Genomic DNA, 27,009 nt, shown 5'->3' with positions numbered 1-27,009 from the left:
CAGGCGTGATTTCCAACTTGAGTAAGATCCATCGCCACAGTTGCGTGATTACAAAAAAAGGCCTTAAATTCCTGAACTTCACAGGATAAGTTGCATGTTCGGGGAGCAAGCTGTTAGCCTCAGGAATGTTCAGTTTTGCTTGCCGATTAGCAGTAAGATTGCTGAATAACACAGTGAGTCTATTTGAGCTTGTATGTCGCATTCCATTCAGAAGTTAGAAATTTATTTGGTGTTGAGTGGTACAGTGAAGTGTAGCAAATATTTGTCACATGATACGGTAGTCCATATCTGGATTAGGAGCATATAAACATACCTATTGCATCACAAATTTTTGCTATTATTGCTTACAAGTAAGACCAAATATTTCCTAGCCATGAACACGCATATTTTTGTTTTAGGAAAATCCCATTAAAAGGGGTGAAAAATGGGGGAAAAGAGGTTGAACACCTTTTATGAGGAGACTTATATCTCAAAAACTGAAGATGTTACAGGCATGAACATTGGTATTTGGAATCTCCTTTGAAAATAAAGAAACACGTATTTTTGTGTTTTCGGATAATCTGATGAAAAGGGGAACTTAAAAAAGGGGGGGGGGGGATTTTAAAAATTATCATATCTACAGTATATATCAAAAACTTAACATGTTGCAGACATGAAAATTGGTATTTGGAATCTCCTCTAAAAATAAGGAAACACGTATTCTTTTGTTTCCAGAAACCCAGAAATGTTAGAGAAACTTGGGTGGGAAACTTGAAGTAAGAGAAGGGAGAAAACTAGACTTATAGGATTATATAGAGCCCATACAGGAGAGGAAGCATGGGGGGAAATCCATGAGAGGCTTCAGTTGGAAAATAATTACATCGGCAGGGCTGAACACAAGTATAAAATTAGAAGGGATTCGAGCAGCAGTGATTGAGGTAAATTTTCATTCATTGGGAAGGGCGTGAAGGAGTGGAACAGTTTACCGGGGGTAGTGTTTGATCCTTTTCCAAACTCTGTACAGATATTCAAGAAAAGAATAAACAGCAACGAGAAAAGAAACGAAATGTTAAAGGTCTTTGACCTGTGTAGGTTACTGTAAATAAAGAATTTTCGTGAATAAATTAATTCCATCCCCTGGCCTATGGAGATTGGACAGCCGAAGTAGGGGACAGTCTCTAGGGGTGAAGTACAGTGGGGACATTGAGAGCTTTGGGACCGCTACGATAGCTGTGAAGGCCCTTCAGGAACTCTGAAAAGTGGTGGCAAAAGGGGCTCTGTTTAAGACACAACAGATCGTTATGCTTGTTCCAAAATGGGAAAATAAATAAACAAATATATAAATACAATGTAAATGTTAATCTTATAGCAGGTGTATTCTACATACTGTATATGAGTTGATTATGTTTGTAAGTACAGAAGATATTATGAGTAGAATTGTGTAAATAAGATAAATTTATAAAGGATGAGCTGTGTGTTTAATAGAAAAATGGTTAATGTAAATTGTATAATACTCTATTTTAGAAAAATGTCTTTATTTAATTTAAAATTTAGTGCTTGATAATAATGTATTTTTGTATACCATTTGCCACCGAGGTAGACACCTCATTTGAAAATAAATGATTTTGATCTGATTTAAAAATGGTTAGGATGTTTTTGTGGGGACCGAAAAAAATGTCATAGAGGGAATGAAAAAGAATTACGCTGTTAAATTTAAGGTTAGGTTTGAACATAAAAATAATTACGATGAAAACAAAGAAACAACTGTTTACAATTATAATTAATGAAGTAAATAAAGAAATAATACATTTTAAGAAAACCTGCATAGTAAAACATCAAGGAAAAACGTTCTTAGAGATGCGAACTATACACGTTGCTTACAATTGTTTTAAAGTTATTGTAGGAATATCCAACATCTGGGCGATTTGCACGTTTCATGTGTGGATTAGCATCTGCTTTCTCAATAAATTTTAATTTTTCATCATTTGTAAACTGTCTAGCTTTCTTCTTCTCCATTACTGAATGTCCTGCAAACCACTATGCGTAAGTACAGTAGGCCTAATTTATATATGTATGTGGATACACAATTAATTTGTTTTGCTGTTGTTTGTCCAACCCTTGTCCCGTTTCCCTACGGGGTCGGGTATGAGGTGAGATGAATCTGTCGTGGCGGGTTTTTATGATCTTCCTGAGGTCAACCTCATCAGAGGAGTTCATGAGATGAAATGAATGACGTGATATACGATAGTAGGGAGAGAGTGAAACCCAGTGCCGGCACATAGCCTACTCCTGTCGAATAGCACCTGCCCAAGGCTTAACGACTCCATCCGACGGACGAATCACCATCAACAGCATCATATGCCCTCACTCCATATGAGTGGTTAATTCTAATGGCCCGGGGGCTGGGTGTTTGTGCTGTCCCCAACATCCTTGCAACTCACATACCACACATAACACTATCCTCCACCACAATAACATGCAGGTACCTACACATGGCAGATGCCGCCCACCCTCATTGGAAGGTCTGCCTTACAAGGGCTGCACTCGGCTAGTAATAGCCACACGAAATTATTATTACTCCATATGAGCACTGTGGAGAGGTTTGAAATTTAATCCAGACGTTTGGCACACAATCTAGTGATTAGAAATTGTATACCACAACCTCCCCTACCCTGCCAGCCAACATTTTGATGGTAAAATTTTTTTCGACCAATGGGACTCGAACCGGCTAACCTTGGTGTCAGACCGTTTAGACTTCAATGCCTTAATGATCATGGCCACCAGGCGGGCTATGGTTACACAATTCACTTACGAACGAAAAATTAAGCACCAACACGTCAGCTGTATACGTACGTACAGGAGGCCTAATTTACATACGTTGTTACACAATTTACTTACGAACGTAAAATTAAGCACCAACATGTCACACAAACTACTATTGCATGATCCACACAAACACACCCACACCCACATCAAAGACTAGCTTGAGACTGACATTCCCTGCAACTGTAGGTCGACACGCTAGGGCCATGAAATTAAGTTCTCTACTAAATGCTTATCCAGACCAGTCATTGCTAGTGCATCGTGCGCACAACGTGGCCAGGGATGTTAATTTAATGTTTTTATGGTGGAAGTTACGAACGTACTAAAGAGTGACATAAATGTGCTATCCAGGTTTCTTTGGTGTTTTTTGAAATAGGACATGGACTGGGACTTTGGAATAACGACATAATAACCACATAAATGCACTAGAGAGGGACATTTTAACCAGTTTTGACTGTACATCAGGACAGCGACCATGCATACATCATAAACAAGGGATGCAGTATACAGTCCTGGAAGGTGAAATTTACATGACCTACCTCTGCTACTACTTCTCTTCATAGTGGGAGTGGTAGTTTCCGAGTACCGACCACCAGTTCTCATGGCACGGCCACGGCGGTCCTGGATAAGTTTATCAGCTCGGACGAAAATTCCACACTTTGGCCGACAACTGAAGTACCGGACACCTTGCACCATACCATCATTCTTTCCTGGTGGAGGAAAGGTAATACATTTTGTATCACTTTGAATTAATATCTTGAAATAACTTTTAATACTACACAAGCAAGGAAATGTTACAAACTGACCATATACCATATTCCCACTATAAAATTCAATTTCTACATACAACCATGAACTGAAAGGTAAATTTTTGATCCTTCATTTCACTTGAACTATGAATGCCGGAAACAAATTTTTCATAAAACATATTTTCTGTATTCTGAAATCTTTTATTTTCACAAATCATGAACTTAGTTCTCTTCCTCCTACCAGGATGATAAATAGTATAAAAAAAGAACAATGACAGTAGAATGAACTACTATATAATAATAATTTTCTATGAAAATAATACTGTATTTACGCGAATAATCCCCGCATATATTTTTTAAAATTTTGAGGCATGAAATTGGGGTGCGGGTTTTATTTGCGTCAAGGTTACCAACACGCTCCTAGCTCACCCAGTTTTCGATGCTTAGTGTACAGTTATGCTTTGTGCAACCATGGATGGAAGAAAACTGTCCCCATATGTCGTATTTAAATGGAAAACAATTCAGACTTTTAGTTCTAAACTGACTTTACATTTTTTTAAATAGTACCATATTTTATAGAATAATTGAAATTCAAAATTTCTCCGCGTCACGATAGAGCGTGTCTTCCGGAATGTGCAGGGGTAGCTTTCTGCACTTTTACTCACTTTGGTGTGTCTATAGTGTGTTTCATAGTTGAAAATAGAGTGAAATCATAATTTTTTTGTATTCAGCATTTTAAGGAACGACACAACATCACGTAGCAGGCAGTACATGGAAAAGCAGAATTCGCAAAAACTGGCGAGAGTTAGCATTTCTGAATTACAAGATGGCTGTTAATTCGAAATCACGTAATTGGAAGTCCGATTTCTGTATTACAAAGACTTTGAATTAACGAAGTTTTACTGTATCGCAAAACTAACATCAGATTTCGCCGGTGTGTCTATTACAAGTGTTTACATTGCACGACAAGAATTATCCACCACCGGTCGTGTTACTGTCCAGTAAAAAGAGACCACGTGTGAGAAGTGTTTTAGACGTGGAGTGTGACGAACTTGTAATTTAGGAGAGGATTCTAGTGATGAAAGAGACAACAAATCTTCCCATCTACAGCGAATCAAGCCTATTGCAAGTTCAGATTAATGAAATACCTGTCACGTAAGTAGGCCTACTTGCTCATTTTCATGGAAGATATATTTCATAGCAGTGATAATGTATTTTTGTCATCTCAGGCAAAGCAGCTATATCTGTAAATTTACATGTTCATATTTGCGTAAAGACCATGTGGACCTCGCGGAGTGATACGGAATGTTTGTTTATGCATACGTTGCTCTTTTGATGGAAGAAATTTTAGTTCATCAATTTTTTTTTTCAAAATGAGCCCTCCTAAAATGAGGGTGCGGGCATTATTCGATGTCTGGGATTATTCGGGTAAATACGGTATATTGATAGAAAATCTTGAAAACATTTTAATATTACTTGCATGAATACATTATAGACTATTATGCCTTGCAGTGCTCAGTCTGCAAGCCTCTGTAAATTTATTAAACGTCGCCACAATCCTCTATTTGCAGATAGTTCTGTGGCCTCATTTAGTTCTATACTACATATCTTTAAAGTGTTAGAAACCGAGTCTAACCATCATCGTCTTGGTCTCCCTCTACTTCTCTTACCCTCCACAACAGAGTCTATTATTCTCCTAGGTAACCTACCCTCGTCCACACACATCACATGACCCCACTACTAAAGCCGTTTTATGTGTACAGCTTCATCCATCGAGTTAATTCCTAACTTATCCCCTACTTCTCATTCCAAGTAAGCCTACCCTCATGCCAATGTTCCCATTGTTTGTATTAGCAATCATCCTTGCTACTTTCAGGACTGTTATTTCTAACTTATGGATAAGATATCCTGAGCCCACCCAGCTTTCACTCCCGTAAAGCGAAGTATAGACCGATAAATAGTTTTGATAGAGAGCTGACTTCTTTCTTCCACAATAGTGTTGATCACAACTGAGAGCTTACTGCATTAGCTTTACAGCACTTTGATTCAATCTCACGTACTATACTGGAAGAACACACATCCTATATACTTGAAATTATCTACCATTACTCCATGAATGTAATGTTAAACTGTCAAACCTATAATTAAGATTAATCTTATTCATAGGATTGCCCATGTTTGTGCTGCTTATGGAAATATTATATTTTAATGGTCACAGTAACTAGTTAGGACCCCATCCTCGCAGAAGTGCAGGTTACCCATGGGGGTCAATTCACAGGACCTTCACCAGGCCTCTCCGGAAGCCGCATGCCATTACTGTTGTTGTTGTTGTTGTTGTTGGCATTATCAACATCATCATTATCATCACCACAGTACTCCTTTCAAGAAATCAATCCGAAGCCATATTTTATCAGTAAGAGAATAATTTTTAGAAAAAAAAGAGAAAAAAATGAGATACGCTATATCAGTGCTCAAAAAACTATATGGACCTAGGAGCTACTTTGAAAATTTTCATTGGGTTTTCATTATGCTTAGAAAAGTGTTGATTTATTCCTCTAGATTACAGAAAGACGGTCATACTTGTAAGGCCACTTTGATGCATCACATCATTAGCTCCTGAGCACCACGGCTTTTAATTGCCATTATTCAGTAGGCTGTGATACCTTAGCGCTCTTACCAACTGATGAAATTTGTAGTATTACCAACTTACTTCAACAAGAACTATTTTGATAGACTGATGCATCTTTTACACATAGATCTTTCTTAACAACAGCTACAACTAATTATACTCATTGCTTCAGGCAAATGGTAAAACAGGGTTGCTTAGAAAAGCAAAAACACCATATTTTTATATACATCTAGTCACAATCAACTTTGAAGGTACAACCAGTAGATCCTGATCAACAGTTTAGTAATAATGTTATTTGCTTTACTAACTACTTTTATGGTTTCCGGAGGCGCCGAGGTGCCAGAACTTTGCCCCCCAGGAATTATTTTACGTGCCAGTAAATTTACCAACACGAGGCTGACATTTTTGAGCCCCTTCTAATACCACCAGACTGAACTAGTTGGGGTCAGAAGGCCAGCACCTCAACCATCTGAGCCACTCAGCTCAGTGATCAACAGTTAGGCGACCACTGCATTATATTAATCTTGCTAGTAAAATACAATATAAAAAGTCTATACTTTCCAAGTTAACAAGCCTAATTAGAATAATCTTCAGCCCTTAGACAACACTTAATTTTCCTAATGAAAGAAACCATGCAATATAATTTTAAGTTGCACGAGTCTTGTAATGGGAAGAACAGACGAAAACTAGCATTAAGCTTCACAGAACCTTTCATTCACTGTTTTAATACATTATATGCATCATTTTGTGAAGTTTCATTCGTATCTTCATTATTTTCAGGCAAAGAACATCCATCCTGACAGAAATGTTTCTTTCCATCTTTCAAATATATGCCACAAACCATTTCTTTTAATTTGTGTAGTTATTTTCAATATAATCATATCCTGGAGGAACTAAGCTTCCCTCTATAAAAATATACCCTGAGTCATTAGAAAAAATAACTGCTCCATACCTGTTGGGGCATCTAATTCCACTCCGACCCATGTTCCAGCAGCAAACTCAGTCCCACCAACATATGCAATGACACCTGACGAGTTGTAAGGACGAATGAGTACACTTTCACCAGGTATCACCCACTCAGGAGGAGGGACATCTGATATCCTGTTTAAGTCCCTCCGAGATCCAAAAGAACTACCAGTATCTCCTTCATCTGAAGAGAAGATAGTGCCACAATTGAAACAAGTGCTATTTCTGCATCAATTCTTTCACTTCGTTCATTCAGAGCTTAACTTACCTTCATTAGCGAGCCTCTCATTGGAAGTGCTATGAGGACTAACGACACCATTATGACCTAATGGCAAGTTCTGTAGCCGCTGCTCCAGTTTCATAGCTGCCTTGCTTTCTGATACCTGAGGTCTTGCCATTGGAAATGAAGCTCTATGATGAGAAGATGCTTGATTCTTAGAAGAAGCCTTGCGTCTACGAACAACCTTTAAAGAGCCAAAATATTCATGGTTCATCTGTTAAATTACCTATTTCTAGTTTTAGAGGGGATAAAATCTTTATTGAAACCTGCCATTCCATTAAGTTCAGACTTAAACTACATTGACATAATGTACTTAATATGAATGGATGAAAACCATAACGGTATAAGTGACATTTTTAAAAAAATGAGTTAAGTGCGGGACGTAACTCTGGGAGGATGTATCCTTTCACCAGCAAAGAGATACAGGTGATAGCAGTAATATTCTGCGCTCTAGTGATGGGTGGTATAACTACAAATAGCATGCTTTATATGAGAGTTAAAGATGTTTAAATGCCTTTTTCTCCGAATGACCAAAATGCTACTTATACCGTTATGGTTTTCATCCATTCATATATGCTATAGCTAAATACTTTTTTTAGTGATTTAACATTGCACTAGCAAGGATGGGGAAAGGGCTATGATTGAGAAGGTAGTGGTTATGGCCTTAATTAAGATACAGCCTGATATGATGAGAAACCATGGAAAAACATCTTCAGGGCTGGTGACGGTGGGATTTGAAACCCCCCACCCCCCAACTCAATTTCCCAAATACAAGCTTACAGCTATGTTACCCAAACCACATAGTCAACTCGCTCCCTTAACAGAACATGTTTACTATGAAAGAACGTGATAATACTGTAGAGTAAATTTAAAATAAAACTGCTCACCTTCCCGGGTGGTAGACGAGTGTGTACAACAGACGTCCCTTCACTAGGCGAATCATCTCCAGAATTTGGTGTCACTGCAGTGGGAGATGGTGGCTTATTTGACTCTGTTTCTACAGTGTTATGCGAGTTTGACTCTGAAGGAACTTTATCTACTGGAGAAAGCCTAGAATCATCCATATGTCCTACAAGTGATTCGTCAACATTGCTTGCAGGCTCCTGTGAATTCACAGCTGATATACTGGTAGTTTTCGTGTTACCATCTTCTATTCTTTCAACTGTTTCTGCAAAATTGGATTTGACAGCATCATTGGTTGAATTTTCCAAATGTTCAATAATGTGATTTGAAGGAATTTCTGTATTACTATTATGACTATTTTTTAATTCCAAACTTAAGGAACTTCGATCTAATATATTTGCTGTAGTAATTTGTGCATTTGTTGATTTCTCTTCTCCTGGCACATGAGTTAATCTTTCCAATGATTTCTTGTTATTTGACATTGCTGCCATGGCAGTCATTCTCTCCTCATCAGTGTAAGTCTCTGTAATATGTGTGGTACGAAGTTCACCGCCCACAGGTACGTTGTGACCTCTTGTCCTCATTCCTTGTTGGGGAGAATTGCTAACATAGAAGTCTTGCTCATCTTCTTCCAGATTACCAATAATTTCAGACACAGGCTGGAGCGGATGTTCCATTAGTGGGACTGATCGAATCTCGATGTCAGGAGTTTCATCTACACTCATGCTGCGCAGGGACATTGAGTCTTCACTAGTTAAGTTTGTATAGGATACTGCCTGCGAACCATAACCACTGCAGAAGAAACAAAAAATTAAAGCACACTTCTGGATGAATTACATTTTTAAAAAGCTTTTTATTTAGAATATTAAAGTGGCACCTTCCAAGGAAAGGCATCCTAACACAGTTCATTGGCAGTTTTGAGTTGCAATATTTAAAAAATACTTTATTTAATAAAGCCTATCTCCAAAGATAAAGTTTAGTTTCTGTTATTGGTTTACTTGAATTGAACAGATAATATTATTGCATCAGAGAGTAGCAGATATTTTCTATAAATGTTCAGAGAGAGAGAAAATCCAACACTTGAATAAGGATTACTGTGAAGATACAGCCGCATAATTTGCTTTCTCAAACAATATTTAAATAATATTATGAATTAAAATGTATACTATTTACTGAATCCTTTTAGAATAGAATAGAATAGAATAGAATAGAATAGAATAGAATAGAATAGAATAGAATAGAATAGAATAGAATAGAATAGAATTTATTAATCACCTACAGGATGTCCCAAATACAAATGATGTAATAGAAATTAAAATAAAAAATTTAATATATTAAATTAAATAAAAAATTAAATTAAATAATATATACACACACACACACATATATACAAACAGATATAAATCTTTACAGGTTTTCTACAGATTATTTAAATAAATTTTTCAAAACATTTCTTTTTGAGAAAACAGGGAAAAATGAAATATACTGTAATATTTTTGGGAAGTACAAACCATGACAACTTATCTTGCATGATATGAACATTTGTGTACAACACAGCATCTGACACTGTCCCTATGCATATAAGTATTAAAGAAAATAGGCTATGTCAGTGGGGTTTTTAATATTCAGTGAAGATAAATTATGGGAATCAGCTTTAAAGCCCTCCTTCCTGCTTTTGACCACAAAATGATTATAACTGCACAGATCATAACAGGTCAAATGATAAGACCATAATTCCATACAAAAAAATACCCTCAGTTTTGAAAAACAAAAATAATATCAACTCTATTACCACTAACTTCTTAATAGTTGTTAACATACATACATACATACATACATACACACACACACACACATACATATAGTCCGCACACCTTTTAGCGATATTTCTTTGTACGGGGGGTGGAGGAAGGAGGGAGCTCTCACGGTTCCGGTTATTCTGCCAACTGAATGAAAATGAAATCTGAATTGAATCGATAATATGATCGATATGAATTTTATAAACCTTTATTATCTTAAGCTAAAAACTGTGTCTTACACACTTTATATAACATTATATAACATTTCTCGATGAAAATCTTGTTCCCAGCATGAATTCTATAGTTTTTTTCTTTGCTGTGTAAACAACAACAGTACTAGTACGTAAAGTGTATGCCAGATGTCACACAGCAATGCATAAGCGATTCTTAGTTTGTGTTTCAAAGGTTGCCAATACGAATCTCAAAGATACCCAAGGTCGACCTATTCAGCACTAGGGTGTCCATGTATCGCTAAAAGGTGCGCGTACGATACATACATACATACATACATACATACATACATACATCATCATTATAGACCATTTTGCCTTTCAGCGTTCAGTCTGCAAGCCTCTGTGAATTAACTAAATGACGCCACAAACCTCCATTTTCAACTAGAGCTGTGGCCTCATTTAGTTCTATACCTCTTATCTTTAAATTGTTAGAAACTGAGTCTAACCATCGTCGTCTTGGTCTCCCTCTACTTCTCTCATCCTCCATAACTGAGTCCATCATTCTCCTAGGTAACCTATCCTCCACCACTCGCCTCACATGACCCCAACACCGAAGGTGGTTTAAGCTTACAGCTTCATCCATCAAGTTCATTCCTAACTTAGTCTATATCCCACATTCTGAGTACCCTCCTGCCATTGTTCCCACCGGTTTGTACCAACAATCATTCTTGCTACTTTCATGTATGTTACTTCTAACTTATGAATAAGATATCCTGCGTCAACCCAGCTTTTGCTCCTGTAAAGCAAAGTTGGTCTGAAAACAGACCAATGTAAAGATAATTTGGTCCGGGAGCTGACTTCCTTCTTACAGAATGCTGTTGATCGCAACTGCGAGCTCACTGCATTAACTTTACTGCACCTTGATTCAATCTCACTTACTGTATTACCATCCTGGGAGAACACACAACCTAAATGCTTGAAATTATCTACCTGTTGCAGCTTTGTATCACCAACCTGACATTCAATTCTGTTGAATTTCTCTCCTACTGACATTAATTTAGTCTTCGAAAGGCTAATTTTCATACCATACTCATTGCACCTATTTTCAAGTTGCAAGATATTTTGGTAGTTGCTTTACATCGCACAGACATAGATAGGTCTTATGGCGACGAGGTGACAAGGAAGGGCTAGGAGTGGGAAGGAAGCGGCCGTGGCCTTGATTAAGGTACAGCCCCAGCATTTGCCTGGTGTGAAAATGGGAAACCACAGAAAACCATCTTCAGGGCTGTCGACAGTGGGGTTCGAACCTACTATCTCCCGAATACTGCATATTGACCGCACTTGAGCGACTGCAGCTATCGAGCTCGGTAGTTGCAAGATATTAGACTGCAGACTTTCGGCACAGTCTGCCTTTAGGGCCAAGTCGTCAGCATAGGCCAGAACGCTTACGACATTTCCACCTAACTGAATCCCTCCCTGCCACTTTAAACCTTTCAGCACATGATCCATGTAAACTATGAACAACAATGGTGAAAGATTACAACCTTATCTAAGCTCTGTAAGTACCCTGAGCCAAGAACTCATTCTACCATCAATTCTCACTGCAGCCCAATTGTCAAAGAAAATGCCTTTGATTGATTTTAATAATCTACCCTTAACCCCATAGTCCCCCAGTATGGTGAACATCTTTTCCCTCGGTACCCTGTCATATGCTTTCTCTAAATCTACGAAACATAAACACAACTGTCTATTCCTCTCTTAACATTTTTCAATTACTTGGCACATACCGAAAATCTGATCCTGACAGCCTCTCTGTGGTCTGAAACCACACTGGTTTTCATCCAACTTCCTCTCAACTTCTCCCTTCTCCCTTCCAAGATGCCAGTGAATACATTGCCTGGTATACTAATCAGTGAGATACCTGAATAGTTGTTGCAATCCTTCCTGTTCTCTTGCTTATAGATAGGTGCAATTACTGCTTTTGTCCAATCTGAAGGTACCTTACCAACACTCCATGCTAATTTTACTACTCTATGAAGCCATTTCATCCCTGCCTTCCCACTATACTTCACCATTTCAGGTCTAATTTCCTCTATTCCTGCTGCTTTATGACAATGGAATTTATTTTCCATCCTTCCCACTTCCTCAAGCGTAATTTCACCAACATAATTTTCCTCCTCCCCATGAGCTCCGTTGTTCGCGACACCACCATGAAGATTTCCTTTTACGTTGAGAAGATTTTCAAAATATTCCCTCCACCTGTCCAGTGATTCCCTGGGATCTATTATGAGTGCACCTGAATGACCCCAAACACTGTTCATTTCCTTTTTCCCTCCCTCCCTAAGATTCTTTATTACTGTCCAGAAAGGTTTCCCTGCTGCTTGACCTAGCCTTTCCAGGTTATTACCAAAATCTTCCCATGACTTCTTTTTGGATTCAGCAACTATTTGTTTTGCTCTGTTTCTTCCATCTATGTACAATTCTCTGTCTGCATCGGCCCTTGTTTGAAGCCATTTCTGATAAGCCTTCTTTTTAAGTTTACAAGCTGCTCTCAATCATTCCACAAAACTGTTCACTTTTTTCTATCTTTACACACAGTTGTTCCTAGGCATTCCCTCACTGTTGCGACTACAGCATACCTGTATGCCACTCATTCTCTTTCTATACCCTGAACCTGTTTATTGTCCACTGTTCGGAACTTCCTACTAATTATATTCATGTACTTCTGCCTAATTTCCTCGTCCTGGAGATTTTCTATCGTTATTCATTTGCAGACAGATTTCACTTTCTCTATTCCAGGCCTAGAGATACTTAGTTCACTACAGATCAGATAGTGGTCATTTTCATCGAAAAATCCCTGATAAACCCGTACATTCCTAACAGAATTCCCAAATTCGAAGTTGGTTAAGATATAGTCTATTATGGATCTGGTACCCCTAGCCTCCCATGTGTAACGGTGAATAGCCTTATGCTTGAAGAATGTATTTGTAACTGCTAAATCCATACTAGCACAAAAGTCCAGCAAACACTTCCCATTCCCATTAGCTTCCATATCTCCCCCACATTTACCAATCACCCTTTTGTATCCTTCAGTTCTATTTCGAACTCTCGCATTGAATCGCCCATAAGAACTATCCTATTCTTGCTGTTGACCCTGACTATGATATCACTTAATGCTTCATAAAATTTGTCAATCCTCATCTGCTCCTTCACATTGTGAATAGACTGAGACAATTCTCGTCATAATTCCTCCAACTGCCAGATCTACCCACATCATTTGATCGTTTACATGCCTAACAGAAACTATGTTGCGTGCAATAGTATTCCTGATGAACAGCCCTACCCCAAACTGCCCTTCCCTTTTTAACAGCCGTCAAGTACACTTTATAATCTCCTAGTTCTTCATCTCCCCTTACCCGAATATCACTTACTCCTAGCACATCCAGATGCATCCTCTTTGCTGACTCAGCCAGTTCTACTTTCTTTCTTCCGTAAGCCCCATTAATATTGATAGCTCCCCATCGAATTCCATTTCGTTCGCCAAGTTGTTTCCAAGAAGTCCCTCGCCTGTCAAATGGGAGTGGGACTCCAATAATGATTTACTGTATAATAATTCTGAACAACTTTTGACTGACTTCATAAGCAATTAAAAGGTACACTACTATAAAATTATCATTCATTGAGAAATAAATAGGCAGTTGTGTTTGTAATTGTTGTTTTAAGGAGAAAACCAATCTATTACCCATAAGCATTACAAGTAAATAAGGTGTGCAAGAAATGATCATCATCATCATCAGTTTTCCACTCCAGTTGCCCGGGTGTGGTTTACGAGCACTCTTCACTTCTGTCTGTCCATGTACCACTCTTCTCTCAAGACGACATCCCAGCTGATTCCTCTTGTTCCTATGTCCTCTTTCACTTGGTCCAGCCACCTCTTCCTAGGTCTTCCTACCGGTCGTTTTCCGGCCACGACTGTGTGTAGCCATTGTTTTGCTGTCCTTCCATCGTCCATTCGTTTGACATGGCCAAACCATTTCAAACGGGCCCTTGTCACTTTTTCTTTCAGGGATGGGTACACACCAGCTTCCTCCCTTATTCTTTCATTCCTTACCCTGTCCCTTTTTGTCTTCTGTACCATAGTTCGTAGGAACTTCATTTCTGCGGCTTGTAGTTTGCTGTCCACTTGTTGGGTTGTTGTGCAGGTTTCTAGGCTATATGTTATTATGGGGGTGAAGTATGATTGGAATAGAATCTGCTTTGATCTTAAGGGAACTTGTTCGTTCCAGAGAAGGTTCCGAAATTGATGGTAAAACTGAGCTGATTTTTGAATGCGGTTGTTAATTTCATGCTGTATTCTGTTATCACTTGAAATGATGCACCCAAGATATTTATATTGGTCTACTGTTTCCAGTTGTGTACCTTCCAGCATTATTTTTCCTTTCTTCTTCTGCCTGTTGACAGACATAGTAACAGTTTTCGATTTATTTATTGTTAATCCGTGTGCTTTCAAATGTTCATTCCAGGTGTTCAGCCTCTCTTGGACTTCCTTCTCTGTATTTCCCCAAATTACTACATCATCTGCAAATGCAAATGCATTGATGTCCATATTGTTCTTCTGCTTAATTTCTTTCATGACTTCATCCATGACAGTGATAAAAAGTAATGGTGAAAGGGTACTGCCTTGTTGCACTCCTTTAGTGGTTTGGAACCAATCAGAATTACCGTTTCCTATCTGTATGCAACTGCAGCAGTCTTCGTAAAGCATTTTAACTTTCTGGATAAGCCCTTTGGGTACATTCTTCTTTCTTAAACATTCCCATAGAGTCGTCCTTGGAACACTATCAAATGCTTTTTCGAGATCCAAAAACACTAGTGTTAAGTCTTTGCCCTTCTACCAATGCTTTTCTAACAGTATTCTAAGTGCAAATATGAGATCGGTAGTTGATCGGTGTTCTCTGAATCCATATTGTTCTTCCTGTAGTTGTGGTTCTATTATTTTCCTTAGCCTTTTTTCAAGTATTTTCTCAAATATTTTCAAACCATGAGACAATAAAGTGATCCCTCTATAATTGCTACATTTCTTCCGGCTTCCTTTTTTGAAGAGAGGTATTATTATTCCCTTTTTCCAATCATCTGGGACTTTCCTATCCTTCCATATTGCATTTACTCTATGAAGCCACTGTATTCCTATTGCACCAGTTGCTTTGATCATATCTGCACTGACTTCATCAAATCCTGTAGATCTTTCTTTGGGCATACTATTAAGGGCCATCTCTACTTCCTTCCATGTTGGCGGACTCTCTTGGTCAGGCTCATCATTGCAGCTTAAACTGACCTGCGTGGTTACATCATTGGAGTCTTTCCCAGTACTGTTGTATAAATTATCAAAATAGGATTTCATGATCTTCCTTATTTCTGTCTCCTCCCTAACTATGTTACCATCTGGTTCCTCTATTGCTGTTATGTATTCATTGTCTCTTCTTATATTTCGTATTGTTCGGTAAAGTAGTTTAGAATTAGCTTTGCTGTCTTGCTCTAGTTTATCTGTGAAATCAGTCCAAGCTTTCTGTTTATCTTCGGCCACAATTTTCTTTACTTGTAACTTCTGATCTCTGTATTTCTGCTGCAGTTCGTTTACTCTAGATTCGTTCCTTTGACTTCCTTTTTGCATTTCTTTGTCTCTGGCTTTCCTGGTTTCATTTTTTACTTTCACAGCAATCTTCACCCGATCGTTCCACCAAGGAGTTTCTTTTCCCTTCATTTTGCTATTAGTTTTACCACAAACTTCTAATGCAGCTCCGACAATGCTTTCTTTGAATCTAGTCCACTCGATGTTGCCTTCTTGTAATGCATCTGATGGTAATTTATTGGTCACTTTTTTTGTGTATTCAACTTGTTTTTCTGTCTTCTTTAGCTCCCATGTCTTAATTTTTGGTTTCCTGTATTTCTGAGGCCTATAAATTTCAATGTGCTTTATTGTTGCGAGGAGAAGTCTGTGGTCACTGTCCAGGCTTTCACTTGGTATAACTCTGACATCACATATGGTCTTTCCTGCTTCAATATCAGATATAAACTAATCTATCAGAGTTTTAGTATCTCCATTCCAACTGTATCTTGTTAGTTTATGACTTAGCTGCTTCTGAAACCAACTGTTGTTTATTCTCAAGCCATTCCTTACACATAGATCTAGAAGACTTTCTCCTTCTGGGTTCCTGTCTCCATAACCATGTGGACCTAGTACATTTTCATATCCACGCCTGTCTGATCCAACTTGAGCATTTAGATCTCCCGTTATTATGATATTTTCCTCTCTTTCTATAGCTTCTTCTAAATCAGTTCGGAATTGTTCTTTTTCCTCTTCGTTACAGCCAGTCTGTGGGGCATACACCTGGACTACTGTCAGCACACTCTTGTTAAGAGAGATGTTCAACTTAATAATTCTTTCATTAACATATATTACCTCACTGATGACATCAATGTCCTCTCTTAATATAAAACCTACACCATTTTTGACTTCTGTTTTATTTCCATTCCAATGTAGTTTGTATCCTTTTCTTAGCTTTTTTGTTCCTCTTCCCTTCCACTTTGCCTCACTCAGGCCAAGAATACAGAGGTTCCTCCTTTCCATCATATCTATCAGCTCCTCGCTTCTGCCAGTCAGGGTCAGGATATTTAATGTTCCAATTCTGTGTTTAGGACTCTTTCTTTTGGGCTTCTTCGCAGAACATCGTACTTGAACATCAGCCTTACGGTCATCATACGTTGCAGATGTTTGAGAAGACGTGTCTATCCGGTATTTTCTTTGCGTTCCGAGGCTCGTTTTGTAGTTGAAAGCAATTGATATAACCCTTCAGTTGACTTGCTAAGCCTAACACTGCTGGGGATTTTCTGTCAGGGGTATTCTCCCTTAGCCTTTGGCAGTCCCCTACCTCACTGCAAGGCAGCAGCTGATGAATTTATGTGTCATTTCCTACACAAGGGTCTCATCAAACCTTCTAGGGGAAAACTCCTCCACCCGTAGCTGTTGGTCTTCCCCTAGTTTGTCGGGTTTGGTGTCGGCCGCCCAACCCTCGGCCAGACAGTCGCAGGTAGTACCGTCTACTGTCGGATACAGTATCAGGATCACTCCTGACCTGACTGACAAGAAATGATAACCTATAGAAATTCTAGTCAAAACTGTAACTGAAGATGTTACTGCCAGACTTCTATCCAGCAAAATGCAGTAGGTGATTGTAGTAACACTGCACTGAGAACAAGCACTGCACTGTGTTTCAGAATCAAGCATCTTCATGCTATGTAAAAATCTATAGCAACACTGAGATTCAAACTCACTATCACCTAGACTGCTTGATGAGGGCAGCAGTCAAATTAGAACCCACCTTAATAACTGATGAACAAAAGAATCTGAATTCTTACCTCGAAGATGTACTAGGAGTCCCCATTTTTGTGGCTTGTAGCTCCACAAGAGAATCTAAGGTTCTTGAACTAGGGAGACCAGTTTTAACTAACTGATGCTGCTTGGGTTGCGAATAACCACCCTGGAAAAGAGAGAATTATTCAGTCAAATAGAAATTCGTAAATCTCCTTGGTTATGCAAGTGAAGAAAGCCCGCAGTGGCATGTACAATCCTACGTAAATTAATCAGAGCAAGGTTTTTTTTAAAAAAATAATTTTCCCAATGGTTGGCAATAGTGTGCTACATATTGCTTATTCTTACACCCAGTGCATTCTAAGCTTTGTTTGTAGATTGAACAGAAATTTCACAGATCACCATAGTTCAAATGATAAGACCATATTTCCATACAAAAATCCCTCAGTTTTGAAAAACAAAAATAATATCAACTCTATGTACCACCAACTTGTTAATACTTGTTAATACTGTTTTATAATTCTGAACAACTTTTGACTGACTGATTTTTAATTGCATGTTTTGTATTTTTGGGGAATTTTGATGTTACTTCGTCAGATTCATAACATCTCTCTTCAATGAGTAAGACTAACAGGAAGCATAGTGTAATTCTAGCATTATTGCAGAATACTTCTATGAAACAAAGAAAGATCGCTACTAAATTTTTTGTGGTTTAGGCATTAGAAATAAAATTATCAGGGGCACAAACAAGCTTATTCAATTTCACACACACACACACACACACACACACACACACACACACACACACACACACACACACACACACACACACACACACACACACACACACACACACACACACACACACACACACACACACACACACACACACACACACACACACACACACACACACACACACACACACACACACACACACACACACACACACACACACACACACACACACACACACACACACACACACACACACACACACACACACACACACACACACACACACACACACACACACACACACACACACACACACACACACACACACACACACACACACACACACACACACACACACACACACACACACAAAAAAAATTGTGGTATGTAAAACAAAACTATGCCAATTGATGACCTTCCTCCTCAGAAGGATAAGTTAAACCCAGACTTACTACTGTAGACTTGGTTCATGAATTTAATAATAGAGAAGTGAATCTGCATGTGACTCTTAGACTTCTAGCAGGTGGAAGGAAAGCCTGCAAACCTCCAAAAGATCACCTACTAACAGGAAAATGCAGAGGAATGCAGTCATCAAGATTGGACAATAGAACACTGTAAGAAATTTCTTTTCTCAGATGAAAGTCACTTTGAAGTGCAGGGGAAGAGGATTCAATATGCACTGAGCAAAGAATGAGCCAACATCCCATGAAGATAAAATATGTTTTGGGGTGTGTTTCACGCATGAAGGTCAGGGACCCTTAGTGTCAGTTGAGGGCATGATGAAAAGTGATCAGTACATCGAAATACTGGAAAGTACAGTTCTTTTTGAGCTGCAGGAAAAGCTTCCAGAAGCTGATGGAATTTTTCAGTAAGACTTGGACTCCTTGTCACACTTCAATGAAAGTGAAGAAATTCTTTAGTGAATACAACACTACAGTGGCCAGGCAACTCCCCTGACATCAATCCCATAGAACATATGTGAGCCATTAACAAAAAGAGACTCTCAAAACTTGACTGTTCCCCAAAAATACCACATGATAGAATCTCTAAATCGAGTGTGGTATCATGAGATGTATTTAAAAATTCTCAAAGCTTGTGGAAACTATGTGTAATGCAACTTCTAAAAGATAGGCTATTACGAGATAGTACGGGTACATAAAAGATGAATAACTGCAAAAAACAAAAATTAAGATGTGTATGTTACTGTCTGTTCACATTAATTCACACTGGACTGTACTCCGTATCTTCCAAGTTTTTACCTGATAGGACTCAAACTCTGAATACTCAGGGTCGCTGTGGGTCCCGTCGTTGTCAGTAACTGCTCCCTTTCCACCAGAATGACTTTGTGGTACATTTTCCACCTGGTGATCACTATCGTTTCCTTCATCCTCTTGTAGCAGTGGTGACATTTCCCGAACTGAATTGGAGCCACTGCATTCCTCGTGCAGCGTAGTCATCCGTAAGCCTCCCAATTTTGTTGCAGCCATACTGGGAGATGCTAGCCAAAAAAAAAAAAACAAAAAAAAAATTACAAACAATGATTGTAAAGTACACAGCTCATCCATGTAATACCCTTCTCTATAACTACTTTCTTTCATTGCTCCAACACAGATAGATAAATGTCGATATTAGTGTAGTTAAGGTCATTAGGCCTCCTCTTACACTGTTTTTGCATGAACAGTGCAGCTCACGAAGTATCAATCACTGAATAGAACATCAATAGTAATTTAAATCAAAGGTAACTGAGGTACTAGATAAGAATAGAATAATTTGAAGAATGAAATCATGCACTTATTTACATAAATTTAATTCTCTCAAAGCATCTTAACCCGCGAGTGGTCACTATATGAGATTTTCTCTCACATTATTTTTTATTGTGATATTACTTCACAGTGATGAAAGGGAGGTGACTGTTCCCTCTTCTAGTTGAGTTTATAACTGTCTTGAGTAGAGCGATTCACATTTGAAGGGTAAACACCCCGTCCCCTAGTCAGAACAAAGGTTCCTATATGTCCGTGCGCGCTGCGTGAGAGTTTCTCTCATCGCGCGACCAATGACGTTGGTGTTATTTTGAAGTGGAGCGGGGAAACTTACTCCTATTGTACGCGTTAGTATTTGTATTATGAGCACTTCTTGTTTTTGAAAATGTTATTGTGTTCAGAAACCTTGCTTTTTACGTAAATATTACTAGATATAATGCATGTGTGAGATTTTATTTTTTACAACTTCAGGACGGAAGTTATTTTTATGTACATTGCATATGTTATTTTAAGTAGTAATTTGTGTCTTTAATAAACAGCTAATAATTTCATTTTTATGTCCGGCTCCATGGCTAAATGGTCGGCAGGGTCGGGAATTTTAACCATAGTTGGTTAATTTCACTGGCACGGGGGCTGGGTATATGTGTAATCTTTAACATCATTTCATCCTCATCACGATGCGCAGGTCGCCTATGGGTGTAAAATCAAAAGACCTGCACCTGGCGAGCCGAACTTGTCCTCCGACACTCCCGGCACTAAAAGCGATACGCCATTTCATTTTTTATTTCATTTTATATCTAAAATATATAAGGTAGAACTTGCGTTTCATTTCAGTAGGAAATTTCAGCCTTACGCCCCACAAAACTGTGAAACATGTCATTTATTTTAATGTGAGAGAAAGTCTCACGCGCGACCAAACACGTTACATTTCGGTTAGCAACCAGTCGCGGGTTAAACAAATTGTACCTGAACATTACTATTTACAGGAACATTTTTGTTTCATCTCCATTTATCAGCCAATTTGGAGTGCTTTAAATTAGATTAACACAGTTTTGCTTCATTTCATCATAAAATTTTATTATTATTATTATTATTATTATTATTATTATTATTATTATTATTAAATTTCAGGTGTAGAGTTTCTCCACATCTTGTGTCTTTTCCTGTGTTGATCTGGCTTTCATCTTATCCAACACTTCCTGGAGATCTGTCATGATGGCTCCTCAATGAGTGTCGAAACGTGCTCCCATCCCCCTCCCCTCCCCCCGACAAAACTGTGAAGCAGAAACCAGCTCATTAAGGGCTGGGGGAAATGGATGCAGAATAATTGGGATTGAGAAGGGAGCCAATCTCGCTGAAGACAGCAGTGTATGAAGATTTGGAGACTCCTTGTATTTCTGCATTTTCAATTTCTTTCTTTACAGAATGATCCATATTTTCTATGACCTGATGGAAGATCTATTACATTCTTACAAGAAACATATGCAGGCCCCTACTGATTCTAAAATACCCCGAAAAAGTGCAGAGCTTTCATGTTTAAAATGAAAATCTCGCAGAAGGAAAAAAAAAAAAAAAAAAAAAAAAAGGAAAAAAAAAAAGGAAAAAACATTTATTCAAACACAAAGCCATATCACTACATAATGGACATATCCTGTTCAATACAATGTCTGCTATAACCATAGCTTCAATGCTGAACACCAGTCATACCATCAGAAAACCTGAGTTGGAAACAAATAACTTACTTTGAGCACATATATCCGACAATATATGATGCAGAAATGCACTACTGTAGGTTATATTGGATAACACCTGTCAATTTGAGAACTGATTTAATATCACACAGTTACATTAATACATAACGTGAAATTTATGATACAACCTATTTTTATAGTTCTACTCCACAGTATGATGTCTGTTTTCTACTGGCAGATTTGTTATTTATTCCAATAATCTTCTGACATCTCAATACAGCTTCCTATTCCAGAGAATTTAACCATTTATATTTACATTTTCAGTTTATACATAATTTGCATAAATTCATAAGATTTTTTCTTATCTCTTTGACATAAAATGTTCTAGTAGGCCTCCAACTTATAATTTTGATACCTTATAAACCAATGTTTCCAAGGCCAAGAATCATACAAGAATTTTAACAGAAAAAAAGGAAGGGGAGGGGCCAGCAGAAAGATCGGTCTATAAATTATAAATTATACTTGAAGGAAATAATTACTTTTTTTAAAGAATCTGCTTTACGTCACACCAACACAGATAGGTCGTATGGCAACAACGGGGTAGGAAAGGGCTAGGAGTGGGAAGGAAGTGACTGTGGCTTTAATTAAGATACAGCTCCAGCATTTGCCGGGTGCAAAAATGGGAAACCATGGGAAACCATCTTCGGAGCTGCCAATCGTGGGTTCGAAGCCACAGTCTTCCAAATGTAAGCTGACAGCTATGTGACCCAAACTGCACAGCAATAAAATAATCACTATTTACATTCAAACTGGGCAAGAAGGTATGGAAGCCAGGCCACTACTTATAGAAATGTTCACTCTGACTGTGAGACATAAATGTTTCTGTCTGTTTCTTTCTGATGCCTTGAAATGGAACCAACTTACTTGGAGGAAAACAAGCTGACCTATATAAGAGATGATTTAAGATAAAAGCAACCAACATGTATTTGATCTGTCTAATGAACTACAGAAATGAAGACCGAAGTTTTTGAAATGCAAGGATCTTATGGACCTACAAATGAGATTCTTCATGCAACCTCAATTGATGTAGCTTGAATACCTTAAACTCACTATCAGAAACAAGCAAAAAATATTGGCTTCTGCAATTCATAATACAACTGATACTGGAAGGTAAAAGACAAATTTCATGGTTCACAAACTTAAGAGAATAGTACGACCAGAACTCATCTCTTGACTCATCAGATCTGTGTTCAACAAACCATGGAATAATCAACATCTGGTACAGATTAGGGCAAAGAAGACAATTTTATTGTTTCTACAAAACTAAAATCTATCTTTTAGTCTAAAAGCAGAATCTCAATACAATGCTCCTCTCTAAAGAACCAGAGAAACAAAAAATGCCATTTGGTGCATATAAAAATAATATTTTATATGCAGGCGGCTAACAAATGAGGGGACCGATTATCTCCCGGTATAAAGAGATCCCCTATACCAAGTGCCAACAGTCTCTTTGAGAGTGGATGAGCGGGTATGGGTAAGGGCACTCTATTGTCCTGGGGACAAGAAATTGTTCCCAAAGGCGGAGGAACCAGTTTGGTCAACGGCATTAGGATGCAGAAGGCAACGGGAAACCACTGCATTAAAGATCCTAAGAGATATTCCAATAAATCCACATGGCATGGCTGCAACGTCAAGATCGGAGCTGGCCGTGTGGATCGTCTACCTCCGTTTGGAGATGACGGCTTAAGAAGAAGAATACAATGCTGAATTTAAATACAAATATTCCTTAGAATTAATTTCCATGATTAAACTGCATAACACCATAAACTAGTGACATATTCTAACTAGGGTCTGACCAGTTATTTCAATGCAATTTGAGTGTGAAATTTAGCATTGGAAGGATTTGAAGCTTACTCCGGTTTATTAGGTCTTCCATATCTGTGATTTAAATTATGATAAATAATGAATGCTAATAGCCATTGTGCAGAACCTGGATCTTCTAATATGAAAAATTCAAAAAGTATTTATTCTTAAGAGCCCCTTTTCAAACAAGATCTTAATGTATGTGTATGTTGGGTATTCAGCCCGAAGGCTGGTTTGATCCTCCACAATTCTGCCAACAGCTGTCATAGATAGCCTAGGCGTCACTGAAGAGGCATACTAGGGAAATGAGGAGTGATGTAGTTTCCTGTTGCTTTCCTCACTGAGCCAGAAGTTACTATTACATATCACTCTGCCAAGCCCACTGAAATGCATGCATCAACCGACCCTATGAGTGATATTTTCACACCATTCATAACAGGGACTGGCTGCATAAGGAATAGTATTACTAGCATCGCTCATACCTCGGTCACTTTCATATTGTCAAAGCCAAGGACGAGAGTCAGGTCAATGAAAGTAACAACTTTATTCTAGCCCATACCAGAAGAACATTTACATTAATAATAATAATAATAATAATAATAATAATAATAATAATAATAATAATAATAATAATAATAATAATAATAATAATGTTTTGACATCCCTTCAACTGCTATTGATCTTAACGAGACAACAAGCTACCAGAATGCTGTCCCACAGGAATTCTTTAATGTACTAGACATGGAGATGTCGTTTCTAAATACAATACTCTCAAACTTCAGCCAACTTCAGCCAGGATCAAACTTGCTCTGCAGAGAGAAGAACGCTGGTGACTGATTGCATCACTGAGGTTGATTAAGATTTATTTACAATGATGACGATAATGATGGTTTACTGCCCCAAAATCTACTTATAGTCTTCTACAGAGCCACAGATCTTCAAAAATTTGTCCTATAGAATTTACTGTAGACAAATTTGAAGACCTTCAGCTAGAGCAGGATCACGAACATTCAATTATAAAGTCAGGTCTCAACAAAGTCATGGAGGAAAACACCATCATATACAAATGAAAGTGATTTATTTGCATTTGATTATTTTCTTAGCATTCAATAATTAATTTAGAATATGCAATGTGGACAAGAAATGTAACAACCACCTAAAATAGAACCTTAGGAGACAGACACATAATGGAACATACAGTTCTTCAAACTCAATATTAAGTATTTTCATTTTCATCAAAAATCAAATCTTATCAAAATTATCACTAAACATTACAACTTTCTTGAACAATATTTTATAGCACTTGTAGCAGTGTGAGCTACTTAATATTCATCTATCAACCAAGATGAGGAAATATTATTAACAGATTAATTGCAAGCATGCAAATCGAGCACAATATAAATGAGAAACAAGCAGAATCACCTTTGAGAGATAGTGTACAAGCACATACGAAAGCAGATACTGTAGATAAAAATAAAGCAGCAGATTATACACACAAAAGGAAAATATCTCTGCAATAATTAAGCTGGCAAAGGAACAGTATAATTATGTCAATTTGGTTGCAGAAGTAGCTATGCTGTTAGGTAATGCACACCCCACAAAATAATGAGACAAAAGTTTAACGTGGGATCGAAAAGTGGAAGAAGGTATATATTTGTTTTATTTATTTTGTTTAATATATTATATAATGTATTATTATTCCTACAGAACAGAAAGCTATTTTATCATTTCAACACTGTGGATAGTAGGCATATCTCCCCCTCGTCCCATAGCAAAATCAAATATTAAACGGAAATGCATCAATACCTATAAAATACTAAGTTGTTAACTTGTTTCAAGTTACAAGTAATGGAAAGGAATAAATAAGTGTCAAATCAAGTTAAACAAAGAGATTAACGCAATAGGAAAAAACACAGTGACATGTCATGTAGGAAGAGGGAGCTGCAGGGAGACGAGATGGCCTTTGGGTGTCGTGAGCCCATCATAATAATAGCCTATATGAAGCGTCAAAGTAGATCAGAACAAAGATCTAAGGAGTACCCCAGAAGAGACAAGCATCTCTTGGGTCTCCAGGGAGGTGTGACAAGTGGATGGGGATCAGTAATCAACAGCCCGACCCAGGACACCTGGATAAGGGTGACAGAGGAAGAAGAAAAAGATTTTTTCAATATGCTTTACGTCACACCAACACAGATAGGTTGTTATGGTGATGATGGGACATGAAAGGGCTAGGAGTAGGAAGGAAGCAGCTGTGGATAGCGTTTGCCTGGTGTGAAAATAGGAAAATCACAGAAAATCATCTTCAGACCTGCCGACAGTGGGGTTCAAACCTCCTATCTCCCAAATGCAAGCTGATAGCTTTATGACCCAAACCGCACAGCCACTTCCTCAGAAGAAGAAGAAGAAGAAGAAGAAGAAGAAGAAGAAGAAGAAGAAGAAGAAGAAGAAGTAGAAGAAGAAAGAAAGAAAGAAAGAAAGAAAGAAAGAAAGACAGGAGACAAGAACAACCATGAAAACACAAAAATCTCCCTATCTTCACACACTGACATCTGTAAACACAAAAGTCCCAGTTCTTCTAGATCCACTACTATTCAGTCCCGATGAGCTCATTTCTGTTTCCCAGAAGAAAGCTGGAAATGTACATTTTTGTCTCTTCCATTTTCCCATCTTTATCCAACTGTCTTCTTACTGTTCAAGACTGATGATCTGTTAAGATGGTCCCTCGTTGAGCGTTGATCCCCGCCCTCCTGGTTAAGCTGGAAAGCAGGAACGAGCTCGTCGGCCAATGAAACAAAATGGATGTAGAAGAACTGGGACAGATGAGGAAGGAGCCTATCTACTTGAAGACGGCAGCATATGAAGATGTGGACGTTGCTCTGTCTTTACTGTTCCCTTTACCCATACTGACCTGTCTTTGTCTTTATTATATCGTTTCCCTTTCCCTGTTCCTATTTCTTCTTATATATGAGTCAACAGCTTGGTTTCAAAAGTTACCATCCTGATACACCCTTTGTCAGAAAAGTTCTGGGACAAGTGTTGTATTTCTGAGGTTGCAATGCGAAAAAAGAACAAATGTTGCATGTTACCTGGAATGTGTATGTTCTGAGATGGCCTTGGCCGTGTTTCCACGCACATGCACTAGGTAGCAGGGCTGTGCTAATCAATACTCTGTTTGGTTTAGTGATGGTGACACAATGGACGCTGATTGTGAACAAAGAGTGAACATTACAGTAAGTTTTGCATTAAGCTCGAGAAAACCCCTCGTGAAACATGGACGGCGATTACAC

At 38.1% G+C, this 27,009-nt stretch overlaps 1 protein-coding gene across 1 annotated transcript in view; it reads right to left on the bottom strand.

Moving 5' to 3' along the window:
• The window catches only part of Khc-73 (Kinesin heavy chain 73), a 471,364-nt gene that overhangs the window by 9,983 nt on the left and 434,372 nt on the right, over positions 1–27,009 (bottom strand). The window contains exons 30-35 of the mRNA XM_067153111.2: positions 19,668–19,906; positions 17,718–17,839; positions 8,314–9,121; positions 7,415–7,610; positions 7,133–7,330; positions 3,342–3,512 (exon numbers count right to left, since the gene is read on the bottom strand). Of these exons, the coding sequence (XP_067009212.2) occupies positions 3,342–3,512; positions 7,133–7,330; positions 7,415–7,610; positions 8,314–9,121; positions 17,718–17,839; positions 19,668–19,906 (1,734 nt within the window). The remainder of the gene's footprint in view (positions 1–3,341; positions 3,513–7,132; positions 7,331–7,414; positions 7,611–8,313; positions 9,122–17,717; positions 17,840–19,667; positions 19,907–27,009) is intronic.

The sequence above is a fragment of the Anabrus simplex genome, chromosome 8 (genome assembly GCF_040414725.1).
Source record: "Anabrus simplex isolate iqAnaSimp1 chromosome 8, ASM4041472v1, whole genome shotgun sequence".
Taxonomy (NCBI): Eukaryota; Metazoa; Arthropoda; class Insecta; order Orthoptera; family Tettigoniidae; genus Anabrus; species Anabrus simplex.
Note: the sequence above shows the minus strand (reverse complement) of the source record. Positions and strands in the feature narration are given on the sequence as shown.